This window comes from Meleagris gallopavo, chromosome 20 (genome assembly GCF_000146605.3).
Source record: "Meleagris gallopavo isolate NT-WF06-2002-E0010 breed Aviagen turkey brand Nicholas breeding stock chromosome 20, Turkey_5.1, whole genome shotgun sequence".
NCBI classification, from domain to species: Eukaryota; Metazoa; Chordata; class Aves; order Galliformes; family Phasianidae; genus Meleagris; species Meleagris gallopavo.
This window is the reverse complement of record NC_015030.2, coordinates 662,443-676,663: the sequence shown is the minus strand read 5'-3', so window position 1 is coordinate 676,663 and position 14,221 is coordinate 662,443. Positions and strand designations below refer to the sequence as shown.

Below are 14,221 nucleotides of genomic sequence, written 5' to 3'. Positions count from 1 at the left end.
AACAAGCTAGACAGAGTGACAGACATTTTAATATAGATTTTGCTCATTTATATAATTTGTCAGTTGTAAACAAAGCAGTTTTCCTTTAAGCAGCACAACCAAACTTAAGAGGCAATAACCGGAATGCATTGATTACCTTTAGCATCAAAAGATTATGGCTGTTTATAACAGAAAATTTTTGCTGTAAATAAAAAAAATAATAACTCAGTACTTCCACATAAACAGCTCAAAAATGCAAATCTGGAAGTTGGATACTGCACTGACATAAAACAGGAATTTTCTGGTGTAAAAGTGATTGAAGCAACAAGAATAAAGAAGTCACCAATGCAGTACATGTTACTGGATTTGCACTGCTGCAAGATACTGGCATACATAAATCCATAGGACTGACATGCTCCAAAGTAATAAGAAAAAACCCTGCCTAAATCCTGAGCTTAGAAACAGCGAGGAAACCAGACAGAGCAGTGGCTAGCAAAGGTGAGAAGTAATTAATAGGCAGTTCCTGTCTCTGCCTTCAGGCACTGTGCTCGGTGCTCATTACTTTGCACAGATGTGAACAGACACAGGACTCCTCCCATTGCTTAATTTCTTTACATTGTGCAATCTGAACCTTGCTAAGGCTGGGAGTGTTGGGCAGCTGTTCTTTAAAAGATTAGGATGCTGGACTCACGGTGCTTCCTTTTAGTGTTCAAACCGCGCATGGAAAAGCAGGAGAAGATGGCTAGATCATGTAATCTTCACAGAGCTAAAAGTAGGATTTGTGCATGCACCTGAGAGACTAGAGCTCCTGGTGGCTTTTTCCAGAGCTTGAGCTTCTAACTTTGCCTTACCTCTGAAAGTTTGAAAAGTAAGAAATAAAGCAATCCTAGGCTCACAAGGTTGTGATTCCTGCACTTGATAGGCACCAGTGTACGGGTCTCACTGCAGATGGTTACTATGCTTGTCACAGCAGTTATTCCAGGGATTAGGAACACCAAGCAAGACAACAGCTCCTGCAAACAGTTGCCCTTTGTCAGAAATAAATCCGTTTGTGGGCCCAGCTTGGCAGCAGGCACGCAGACTGCTGGCGCCAGGCACCACAGCTGGGCCAAGGGCAGCATCACACGCTGGGGACGCAGCTCTGCACGCCATGGGCCAGATCCAAGCAGGAAAGATAGGGCCTGTGAGAGCCCCATGCACCTCCCAGCAGAAGCACAGAGGCGTTGGGATGCTCTCAGACAGGCTGTTAGTTCCCCAAGCCCTGCTATTTATTAGTATGTCACAGCAGGGATGCCAGTTTTTTTTTATTTTTTGTTTTCTAAAACAAGCACGAAAAAGAAGGATTGTGGGGAGAAGCAGAGAAAGGTCGGTTGATTTATTCGTTTTTAGTCAAATCTGAAAGTTATCAGATATGAGGCAAGGCCAGAAAGATGCTACAGGTAGCCGTATCTCTGCAAGCTCTTCACTCTACCTACCTAGAAGTTCTGTGGGATTCAGAGCAAACAAGCCAAAAAGTCGAGGGATTCAACATCACAGCTGACACGAACAAAACAGATCTGCAGAGTCAGAGATCCAGACAAACAAGCTGTGCTTCAGAAGTCTGCCTAAGGAAGTACCTTCTTAGAACTTACATTTACTCATATTTCATGTTGGATATTAGGAAGAATTTCTTCTCAAAAAGAGCATTAATGCATTAGAACAGGCTGCTCGGGGAAGCAGTGGTGTCACTGTCCCAGAGGCGCTTAAGGAAAGGGTAGGTGAGCTACTTAGGGATGCAGCTTAGTGTGCAATAGTGATGGCAGGTGGACAGTTGGACTAGATGATCTTAGAGGTCTTTTCCAACCTTAAAGATTCTTTTGTGCCCATCAAGGTCAACTACCTAAAAGCTTCCATGCAGAGTGCAGAGTTTCAATCATGCTATGCACTGTTTTCAGTAAAAATGAGGCCTATGGCTTCAGCTAACACATCTCTGCTAAATCTTTCAAATAGCCCAGAGCTTGTGCACCTTCTGTTTAAGTGTCTGTGCCATTCATAAAGCAGCTTTCAGACCCTACAGGCTAGAATTAATAAAACAGCAACCCTATTTTAAAGTTCATTGGAGAAAGTCTCTAAATGAAATTAGGTTTTTTTTCAGGAAGGTTGCGAACGCTGGAGCTCTCATCAATCTTCTGGACTCTCACAAGAAGAGATGTATCTTTGCAAGAAGCAAACTCATAGGCAATGGAGGTCCTTTCAAGAGGGGCAGAACAAACTGGTTCATATACGTTTTCCTGAAGCTTAGCCCATTTAATAACAGATTCTTAGATGTGAAGAAGAAAGAGAGAAAATGTATCAAAGGAGGGAAATGATTTAGTTTTGCATCTCTGACCTACCCAGTTTAAAGCCAAAAGCACACTTGCTCACTTTCATGAAGTAGAAGAATTCGCACTTAGCGTTGCTCTGTCTTTCTCTGCTCCTGCAAAACTTCAAGACAAAAGATACAAATAAAGTTGGAAGATTCCTCAGCCTCTTTCACAGCCACTGAGACTCAGCCCAACACACATTCACATCTGCTACAGATCAGCAGGATTTGGCTGAGCCTTGTAAAATGTTAATATTTTGTATTAAGCTCCCTCAGTAAACTAATGAGTCACAACAGATTTTGATTCACTTTGCCCTTAACAGAGAGGAAATCTCTCAATTCATCGTGGTGAACCTGCAGGGGATTTAAGCGAGCACGTTAATCTCAACCCCACTCTGACTGGGATATCAGACTCCACACAGCTGCTAACTGCTCCACAGCCAGATTCTTGAAGCCTACACTGGATTTGAGCACTTCAGAATACTAGAAAACCTGAGCTAAGGAAAAAAAAAAAAGAAAAAAAAAATAAAAATCAACCCTTCACAGAACACCGACTCTTCTGAAAATTTACATCTCCTGAGCCTGTCAGCTGTCTGTGAGAGAACAGGAAACATAGACACGAGCACATCAGTGAGTGAGAATCACAGGAATCCAAACACATTTCTTAAGTAGTTTGTAGAACGATGGTGAGATGCAATACCATTAACATTACATGAAAATCAGCTATGGAATGACACTATTTCTGAGACGATTTCCATTACTTTAATAGGTACCATTTTTGCAAGTATGGAAATATTTGACAATGGCTAACAGATAGTTAAGCTTACTGTAGCCTGCTGGAAAGTTTCTGGATGAGGTCCGCTTCTCTCCTTTTGAAACTGAACGGGACAATGTGATTACTACCCAGTGTTGCTTGTGTATCACTTCAGCCAGGAAAAGTTGTGAAAATGACAGGAAAACATGGTGCTGTTATCACAAGACACAATAACGTATAACAATACTCAACTAGTCACACTACCTACAGAGTGGTTAGCACATACAATTAGTTAGCTATAGACTTTTCTTCCAGATTTCCCCTACACAACCTTCTCTCACTGGGAGCAATGAGACAGTGGAGGTATCTGGATGACTCAACCTGTATTTTAACACATTAAATAGTAAGCAGTCTATTTTCTTAAAGCAATGTCAATTTCCAGTTGTAATATCACTACGATTAAAAATATAAATAATTTCATTTAATTTACTACAAGCTAGTGACACACTATGGCCTCAAGGCACATGAACCATCACTGCACTGTTTTTCTTGTCATCTCTAAAGCAGAACTCACTAAATAATAATAATTATAGTAATCTACCTTCCATCCTGGATCCACCAATCTAGGACTGGTGGTCACTCCCAGGTGGGCTCATAATTCATCTTATCTCTAAATGAACAAGTTTGCATGACTTGAACAGCCACATCCTTTCTTTTTAAGAGGTGCATAACTGACAGATCAACCCAAGGTTAATTACCACTCTTTGTTAGAATATTTGTCTAAGAACAAAAATCAGGTTATGGGACTTTGAGCCTCTTGAGCTTTCCAGCTTCTGGCATCTCACTTCTGATATAAGGGCCTGGTATCTCAGAATGGTGCAAGTAGCTCACACAAGACGGGCTCCTGCCAAACACTCTGTGGCAGACACAGAGAACAAGCATTCAAGTTCTTGCAGAAACGAGGCTGCAGCTATCTACAAATGGTCAGCAAATCATACTTCAGTTCTATCCAGCCCCTTGTTGGTAACAGCTGAGAGCACCAGAGAATGAGCACTGTCATTTCAGCCACGTGGAACCTTTTAGTTTCAATTACAATTTTTCAAACGATTTTTCCAATTTAAACTTCCAAGCGTTATAAAATCCCATCCTTAATCTAGGAAAGCTAAAAGCCCTACTGCTCCTTCTTCAAGAATTATTTTCTATTGGGGATAGAAAGATTTGGGCAGAAAACCACGCCTTAACCTGAAATTCACTGCAACTCTGAAATAGTGTGCCTACCAGAACTTCTTTTTCTTTTTTCCTGTGGCAGACAAGGACAGATGGAAGACAAAGGCTTACCTAACTGCAAGACAAAGATTGCTTTCTCAGAGAGATGCAACTGACGAGTTCTGTGATCAAAAGAGAGCTCACAACAAGATGAAATAGAGCAAATGTATCTCCATTTTCAAAATGCCCCTCAACTAAGACATAAGACTCCTACATGCCAGTGTAGGCAAATGTCAGTCAAAGGTCCCCATGTCTGCAGACTAATAGTAATGTGAGATTTCAAATTCTGGCCTCCTCCAAAACGGCTGTGTAGGACACGGCATTCTCCATTGCATCTCAGGAGCCACAAGGTTATTTTCTGTAAGCTCTTTAAGGATGCTCTCATTGACTTTGGCCAGTGGCCCCACAGAATCACTCTGCCTTTCACTAGAATAAAAGAACGACCTAGAACATCAGAGAGATCAAATAAAAACAAGTGGATTCCAGACAAGTATCCCAACTCCTCAGAGAAGACAACCCCCTTCACACAAGATGTTTGAGACAATCACTCTGTTATGGGCACTCGTGTCTGCAAAGGCATCAGTTACACTGGGCACAAAGGGGCAACCGCCATCCAGACTCTCTTCACAAAGAAGAGAACTAAGGCTCAAAAAGAAGACAGTTGAGGGTCACCACAATAGATGTCAGAAAGGCTTTCTGAAGTTTCCCGAAACGGAGAAGCTGTCCCAACCAGCGGCAAGAACATCCATCCAGGCAGTTCTTTTCAGAAGTCAGCTCCTCAAACAAATGGCAAAACCAGTTGAGGCCTACAGGCCGATCCCTTCTTCCATCACATCCATCTGATTCACAGTCAAGTTCTCTATATGAGTTCTACAAGTAGCTGTTCTCCTGGGGTGCACTCCGTTCATTCCACCTGGACGTCCTTTGTGGTATGTGCTGAAAGCCACTCATTTATGCAAAAAATGAAAATATTAGCTGATGATGATGAACTATGAAGTTGAAGCAGTCTTCAAATCTGCAACTCTACTCCCTTCATTCTCCATTTCTTAATGTTTTCGTAAGACAGAAAGGATGACCAATTCCTTCAGTTTGAGCCCACACAGAAGAAAACCCAGTTCACCTCTCAGTAGCCAGTAAAAAAGCAAGATACTTTACAACAAAGTTGAGATGGATGTCCAAAGAGATGACGTACATTGGTCTTGCTCTGAAGAAATGCAACATAATCCTGAGTACACGGAATGACAACAAACAGTTTATTTCTATAGTTTGCAATAGCAACTGCTCAGTGGGGTTTCTTGCAAGGATATGCTTTGCAAGATCCACATCTGGAAAAGCAGGGGTCATGTCAAACTTTAAAACACAAATATGAATACCAACGTTTTCTAGATAAAATCCCTTCTGCCTTTTGTCACTGCCACACACACCAGCAAAAAAAGCCTGCAACAGACCATCTTGCATTAAGTACAGTACAACAGAGACAGTCACTTAGGCTACATACATCATCAGTATGATACAGCAGAGACCACTTGCACAAAAGCATTAAACTTGTATAAACATGAGCGATGTCCTACTTTGCTACCTGGAAGTAATTACTGGAACAATGTATTTATAAAAAAAAAAAAAAAAAAAAGAGTAGACACTGAACTGGGACAGAGGGGTGCATATAAACATATATTCAGACATTTTACATAATAACCTGTACAGGTAAAGTGTGTTGGCTCCAGAAAGGTAAAAAAGCAGTGATGTCCAACACTGCAAAACTGAGCACACAGCAGTGTGCCTCAGAAGCAGAAACTCAGAATTGAGCTGGGCTATGTTTATATTTATAATTGACCTACATGCTCCTGCACTGAAGCAGAAGACACAGACCTGCAGAGTTGGGATGTGGAGAAATCTGCAGGCTGAATGCTGTGATGTGTGAATCGATCCCCAGGAAACAGTGCAAAGTAGGGTGCTTTGGAGGTTTCCTCTCACCTGAGCTTGGATCAAACCCTCAATGGACTGTGCACACGGTGCTAAGATACATCATTTGGAATGACTGCATCAGAGCACAAACTGTGCATATGAGCCCAGAGTGCTCCGTCACACTTTCTTCTCCAAACACCAGAGAATCTTTCATACTAAGCTCATAGTTACTGTACATGCCCAAAGAGGGCACCTGGGGATCTAGGCTCTCTTAAGGCTCAGGACTCTGTCCGTGTTCCAGGAAACTGATTTGTAAAATACACAGGATGGAACAACACTTGTCCATGTTGAACCATAGCTAAGAAATCTGATTCTAGAAGAAAAGGTTAAAAGATAAATGAGGATACTACAGTCTCTGATCTGTTAGATAAGTAAGAGTAACAGCATCTCCTGATGCTAAATTTTAACTGAAACTGGCAACGTGTTTTCAGCGCATGCCTTACAAACTTGGGAATTCAAATACGCATAACTTCCCCTCAGACCTCAGGCAGCGCAGCTCAACAGGTCCCGGAGACACCTTGGGGCATGGAGCACAACATAAAGGTGCCATGGGAAATTCTGAATCAAAAAGCTCCCGTCTTCTGTTTAGCTCTATAGACCAGATTTGGATATATGGGTGTGCAGAATGCTTTTAAAATCCCCGCACACCAAGCTTTGGCAAACGGCTTGCATTTAAACGTGCACTGCTGCCATTGCTAGGGGATGCAGCACCTACAAATAAAGGAAAGGAAAAAGAAAGATTTATTTCTACTATAATACGAAGGGCACAGAAGAGCTGATACCATTTCTAAAACTACTTGTCCCACTTTCACTTTTCTTAAATAAGCACCCCAGTTGTTACATCTTTGTGTGAAGCATCCAGCTATGGCAGGACCAGATGCGCTCCTCCTGATGCATGAAGGGAGTTTAACTCTGCAGTCTCTGGGGTCTACTAAACAGTGATGCCACAGCTGCTACCCCAGCCAGACCCAGCACATTCTTTGAATGACTGGGATACAATCAGCGTAAATAAATACAACCAAAATTCTTAAACCACACCGAACGCTCAGTACTTTTGAACTGCTTTTGAATAAAAGAGCATTATCCCTCTTGCCAAATCCCTCTTGCCAAACACAGCAAGGGTACTGCCGTTCCAAATCCATAACGCTATGGGGAAAATTTCTAACCGTCCAATGGTTAGGACAACAAACATTTCTCAAACCATTTTCCTCATCAGACCACACAAATTCATTACCAGAGAATCCACCTTATTCTCAGCTTTATAAGCCAAGCTGACAAAACAAGAAACATGGCCACAGCCTGGCTCTTCTCTGGGCTCTGGAGAGTAACACATACCTTCAGAGCTGGAGGTTGGTCCTGAGCACACTGCTTTGCCACAAATGCACACGGAGTTGAGGCTGATGACTCCTAAAGAATCTCAGGAAAGGATCAAGTCACTCGGGGAGCCATGTTTCTAGACAAGGGGTAGGCAGCACATCTCACTAGAAGACATTCACTGGAAAGAAACCCGCTGGATCCAAGGGAGACCATCACCCAGCTGTGCTCTTCTGTTCAGCCTCTTCATGGAACACAGAGCCAGACTGATGCAGGGTTAATGGTGAATATAAAGTTCTTGAGTATGAGCACTTTTACTCTACTATTCTATGTGACAACTTTCCAACTTCTATCAAACCAAAATGTTTCAACTTCTTCCCACACAGCAAATTTAAGAAATAATATTAAATTTGACCAAAAACAAACAAACAAAAAAAGTAGAAATCAACTGCTAGTCTTCAGAGAAACTCCTTACACACCACACTGGTGTTGTTGGTGCAGGAAAACTGTAAAAACACCCTCACAAGAAGCAGATAATGGCAGCTCTACTTCTGTCCCTCTTCCCACCATCCCTAATCCATGCTGCCAGTTAAAATATGCTTAAGGAGACAGCAAGTGTGTTAGATATCAGTCTTTGAAAATGCTGCAAATTCAGAGAAATTTCCTAAGTTTGCCTTAGATATCGTGTCTCAGCTGCCAAGACCTGCAAGTGACCAGAGAAAGCCACATCCACATCCCCACCAGCAGCCCACACAGGTGCCTGTGGTGTAGAAGCTCCAGCACTCCCCACCTCCTGCTCTGCTGTGCTGCCAGCCACCAGCTCTTCTACACCCATCACCCGGAGTCTGGGGACTTTGAAAAGTAACTGCACTGCCACTCTCAGAGCCTCCTGACCTCTCCATATCTTATCCATGCCGCAGAAAAGGTGGATGACCACATAAACACCAGAAACAGCATCACTTTTACTCTGCACAACACACAGAGAGCACCAAAGCTATAAGGTGAACACCCTGAATGGGAAGCTCTGGCTACTGCCACACACACACAGGAGCCAGGACCACAGCTTCTAATTAGACCAGCAACAAGAAAGCAATACAAAGTTACACCCTGAATCACAATACGATATCAGGAGATCTATGTTGAGCTCACTACTCTGTCACACACTTCTGATGCAGCCTTTACCTCTCCCAAACCACATTATGTCCCAGCTTCCCATCTGCAAAACAGAATTTTGTGCAGCCATTTAGGTTTGCAAAGCCAAATTGATGAACGCATGCAAAGCACTCAGAAGCTATGGTAACAAGAGTCAGATAAGGCTGTATTTGATTTAGCTACCTAAATGCCAGTGATTAGTTTCTATAAGTTCTGAGCAGCCCACATCACAACAGCATAGCAGGAAGCACGTTTGAAAATCAACATGAATTAGTTTAATGGAGATGTACAAGGCCCAATTTCAGAAGCAGGGTGAGACCTGAGATACCAAAACTCTTGCAGAAAGAAGAAAATAGTCCTACCAGGACACCAGTGCCTACAGGATATGGAAAATGCTAGATAAATTTATTTTAAGAAACAGCAGACATTCATAAGCTCCTCTGCAGAGGAGCTTATTAGCACATCAAATTTCAAGGCCAGGCTGGATGTGGCTTTGGGCATCCTGGTCTAGTGGTTGGCAACCTTGCACATAGCAGGGGGTTGAAACTACATGAGCGTTGAGTTCCTTTTCAACCCAGGTTGTTCTATGATTCTATGATGATTCCACAATCAGAGTAATACAAAAACTTAAAATGTGAGAAAAAAAGAGATCTTAAGGTAGCGTGTATGTTCAGACAGAGCTGCACACTAACATTGGTTGCACCTTATCTGAAGAGGTGATCTACCTAGGGTTTGTGACACTGAACACAGATGTTTTACAAACCTTATAACCTCTTTGTCACAAGGCCAGAGATGTCATTGGCTAAACAAATTTGTAAACTGGAAGAAGCAGGACTGTTAAACATAGGAAAGTTAATCAGTTTGTTAAAAAAGCTCGTAGGGGAAATAGAAGATATACAAAAGCCATTGCTGTAGCAATGACATTACAGGGCAGCCTGCAATGTAAGTGAAAATCTGTTTGCTGCAGACTCACTCAAACATTTCTAAGTATTTGCTGGATCTTTGAAGGTTTCCAGCTTAGTTGTGCTTACTTGAAAATACATGCAAGTTTCCCACTCAATATATTTGGACAGTGCAACTTCCAGGAAATGTTGCAAAACTGTCACTGAAGGAAAAAATAATAAAATAAAAAAAATTAAAAAAAAACCACCAACATGTATTCTTAATTGGTATCTTTTACAATGAAATCTTTGTCTGAGGCTTCCAGGCATCCCACCCTGCAATGAGAAAGTATCTTGCAGCAGAAAGGCATCGGAAATGAGTAGTAATAAAGATGTGAAAAAACTGTGAGATAAATGGGGAACAGGCACAACTATTTGCAAGAAATTTCACACAAGTAATTGGGAGCATGCCAACACAGGATATTCTGCTTTGCTTTTTAATATTTTCCAGACAAGTACCAGGAGCTGTCAGAGCTCTCCTAAGGAACTCAGCCATTTGCAGACTGTGCACCTACAGAGCCTGAAACCACGCACCAGAATGGTTTGGAAAAATGTAAGAGAAGACTGAAAGAGAAGGAGAGACACTTGAGACAGACTTTAAGACAGCCAAAAAAATCCTTATCACGAGTAAATACAGTCCCTTAACTACACAGAAATAAAGGAAGCAGCAGAGTCTGAAATGCAACTGGACCTCATTTTGCTTTTGAAGCACCCAGCTGCAAAGTTCTAAGCCAAACATCTGCCTACACACTCCTAGGGCATCTATTTGGAAAACGTGTGACTCTCCAGACCACAAGGGGAAGAGGATCCACAGAGCAGCTCTGGAAGTTTAAGTCATGATCCATGAAGACACCCATGTGCCACAGTAAGGCCATGGAGTCCAACAGACCACAGACCTGCAGTTCACAAGCTGAGTTTTGTGAGCATTAAGAAAAGAGTATTTCATCTTGACACCTTTCCAGATAAGGCTGCAATGCTCTGTGTTGAAGTTCTAAAGAAAGGAGCTCAGAAACTCAGCAAACTTCCCAGACAGTGGTCAGGATGCTCAACAACATGCTGCAAACCAGATGCCAAACAAATTATTTTTGTGTACACTCATTTGCTAACAGGTGGATTTAAAACCTGCAGTCTGAAATCCAGATCAAGTGCACCAAATGAGTGCAATGCTTTCCAGAAAGCTGATAAATCAGCAACAGCCAAATGAACAACAGGGTTCAGCAGACACCAGCGAGGGCCAGCCCAGCACATGCAGTGCCAGCAGACCTCCTGTGCACAGCTCTGGGAGCACCGCACTGACCTTGCCTCAGTGTGACTTGAGCCTCCTTTCAGCAAGGGCCACCGGTCACAGATAGCTCTGTAGAACTTACATCTTGCTAATTATTTCAGCTCATTTTGCTTGTGATCTAAAACCTACTGAGACACAGAACAGATGAGGTAAAAGGTGAGATGCTTTTCTGACTCCATACACTCCCCTGACTCGGGGCCTCAGCTGTCAGTAAATTCCTCCAAGTATGAATTTTTCCTTCCAAGGACAGTTTAACTGGAGAACCAAACTGAACAGACATCACTGTGCTTCAAGTAACGTTCAAAATACAGCTTTTATTTTTACATCAGTAATTCTAAAAGGCTTTATTTTTCAAATTAATTTGGGCTCCACTCCTTCTTTACTATATAGGTCATACACAATACTATGCATACAATGTGCCAGACATCCTGCAGACAGGCTGGGTAGAACAAGATCCCCTGTACTCACAAAGAAGATTTGGTGCTAACAGCCACAGCTGGACTACACAGGATGCACATTTTCTACAGCTTCACGCTCCATTAGTCACATGTGCTCACTGACCTTGAGTTCATCTTGCTTCCAAACCCTCTGCCTTGGTCCTGCTGGGAATGCAGGACTATCCTGGAGCTCACCAATCTCCATAGGAAAGCCACCCACAGGGCAACTCAGCTGTACTAAGACTCAGTGTCACCAGGAAGGGACATTTCAGGGAGATGAATTCCAGCAATTCCAGCAACTAGAAAGGTATCTCTGAATTCTAATTTCATCCAAATCCATCACAAAGGTGACCCAACACTCCGGGGCGCTCCAGACAGAGCGGGTAGTGGGAGGGGGAAAGACAGGAGGCTTCCCTGGGTACCATGGGCTACATAAAGACAGAGCAGGAAGAGCACAGCTACTAGTGCTCAGCTCCTGGCTCCAAGGCCATCACAGAGATGCCACAGCAAAGCTTAGAGGTGCTGACCTCTCCTAGGCCATTCCAGCTCCCATCTCTGCCTTCCCACTTGCCCTGTGCAGCTGGGCTTTCCTTGGTGCTGCCCTAAGTCTTGCCCTGGCTCCATGCCAGCCCATGGCAGCACTCTGAATTACTGTACCTCAGCACACAACCCCCACAGATGGGGGTTGGCAGCCCCAACTGAGAATCAGACTGCAAGACGTGGCCTAAAAATGCCACAGGCATGAAAGAAAAGACAAGATAGGGGCTGGATCCATTTAGGAACCCATCCCAATTTTCTCTGCTCTGTAGAAGTTATGTCACCTAGAATCTCCTTCACTGGAAGCATCATTCCACAAACTGTGCATGGGCAAAAAGCTCTATTTATGAGAGAAGAACTGGAAGCACCCTCCTAGCAGAGAGGGAGCCCTCACCGGGTTACAGAGGGTGCTCTGCACCCTGACATACAAAGCAACTGGGAAGCACTGGTCACGATGTAATAACTTTGTGTCTTGCAACTGGAATTTCATGTGTGATTCTGGGAAATTTCATAGCCTTTGAAATTGTTCCTCCAGTAACATCTGGTGACTAGTAGCAGGGTATTCAGTCTGATAGCACAATCACTTATCGAGGAAATCCAACCAAGCACTGGGCTTTAGCTCCACATCAGCTAAATTCTACCCTTGGTTTAGTGTGATTCTAAAAATTATTTCCTCCACTGGATAGTTCTTACATTCCTGACACTACTCAAACCAAGAAGGAAGCCCTACAGAGAAATCCAAAGTTGCACCTTCACAGGGTATGCAGTGGCCATGCATGTTTTAACAGGGTACAAAGCCTCAGCACCAACAAGCACCCAGACTGTAACTGATATCCTGGCACATCTTCCCTCTTCAGCAGCGGTTTCTTTGCTTGAGAACTGCAATTTACACCAAGTCTGACTCCTAACACACCACATGGGTACGAAGTACCCCACTACCATACTCTTACCTGAATAACCATCAATCCAGGCTGACAGCTCTCTGATCAAATAATCAAGTAAACAGCTAACAGGTAATTTTTATCTCAAGGTACCTGCAGGTCACTGCTGATTGCATCCTCTCGCTCTGCCCTCCTGGAGAGAAGGCACCACATAGCTTCCAGATTGGTGGATCCAAGTCACAGAAACTCAAATTTCATGTAAGAAATTGACTTCGCTGCATCTTCAGATCCACCCATCTGGATCAACAAAGTCTGCACAGGGAAACCCACAGCGGCGTTGAGCCAGCACCCATCTCAGCAAGTCAGACTTGGCACCAGTGAGCCCAAGTCCATTCAGTTCCATCACATCTTGAAGGGAGAATGCAGCTGGGCCCAGAGGGTTGGAATATCCACTTCAAAACTAAAGTTTATAAACTCTTCCAGGGAACAGAGGAAAAAATCAGTCTCTCTGGGGAAGTGTGGAAGGAGACAGACACATAACGGAGACGCACCAACTGTGAGAGAAACATTTGCATCACTGGGAGATGCGTGTAACCAGAAGATCTGAACACTGCCTATGAGAACAGCATCTGCTACGGACAACATGTGAGGATAAACCAGCTCTATCCATGCTTGTTCAGCTTCAATGCAGATAAAGTAATCCAACCAACAGCATTCATCTCCTTCAAACAGAAACCACTACTACAGCTTGTAGCATCCCAAGAAAATTTTAATTCAGGTGCACCATCGTTACTCTTGGCACTTCAATAGCTATCATAGCAAACCCAAAACATTTCCAACTCCTTTAAAGCAGTTACACGGTTCACCAGTTCAGGATACAACCCCCACCGATGACTGCAGCTCGCATGGAGACTGAGCAGTAACATCATAATGGACAACAATGACAGTCACTTGCACAGACATAATACTAAAGATGTCACCGGTCAACAGTGAGAGCTCTTCTGTGATAAACAGGAGCCATGATGACTTCAAGTGATCCAAGACAGAGATCCATGGAGATAAACACAGACAAAGCCCTACAGATGGCTGATCTCGGGAGCTCACTAGCTGAGACTAAGCCTCTTATTCCTCAGAGAGGAAAGAAGGTAGGGTTCTACAAAAAACTGTTACAAGCATTTGTGATATGGAGGGAAACACACAAAAAGTAAATATAAAAATGTTAGCTTTACAACCAGAGAGAATACTCTATTTCAGAGAAGAAAATAGAGAGAAAGAGAGAAGGACTTGCTGGAAACATCACTTGGAATGGTAAGAGCAACCTTCTAAAATACTCCATAAAATTTCTAGGTGCTGTAAGTACCAGCAATAG

General features: G+C 43.1%; 1 protein-coding gene across 4 annotated transcripts in view; it reads right to left on the bottom strand.

Moving 5' to 3' along the window:
* Positions 1 to 14,221, bottom strand: part of MAP2K4 (mitogen-activated protein kinase kinase 4) — a 67,068-nt gene that overhangs the window by 40,796 nt on the left and 12,051 nt on the right. For 2 of the 4 annotated variants that reach the window (XM_019621582.2, XM_019621583.2), the window contains exon 3: positions 3,148 to 3,243. The exons of the other annotated variants lie outside the window; for them this stretch is intronic. In XM_019621582.2, coding sequence (XP_019477127.1) covers positions 3,148 to 3,243 — 96 coding nt within the window. The remainder of the gene's footprint in view (positions 1 to 3,147; positions 3,244 to 14,221) is intronic. 4 annotated transcript variants of the gene reach the window in all.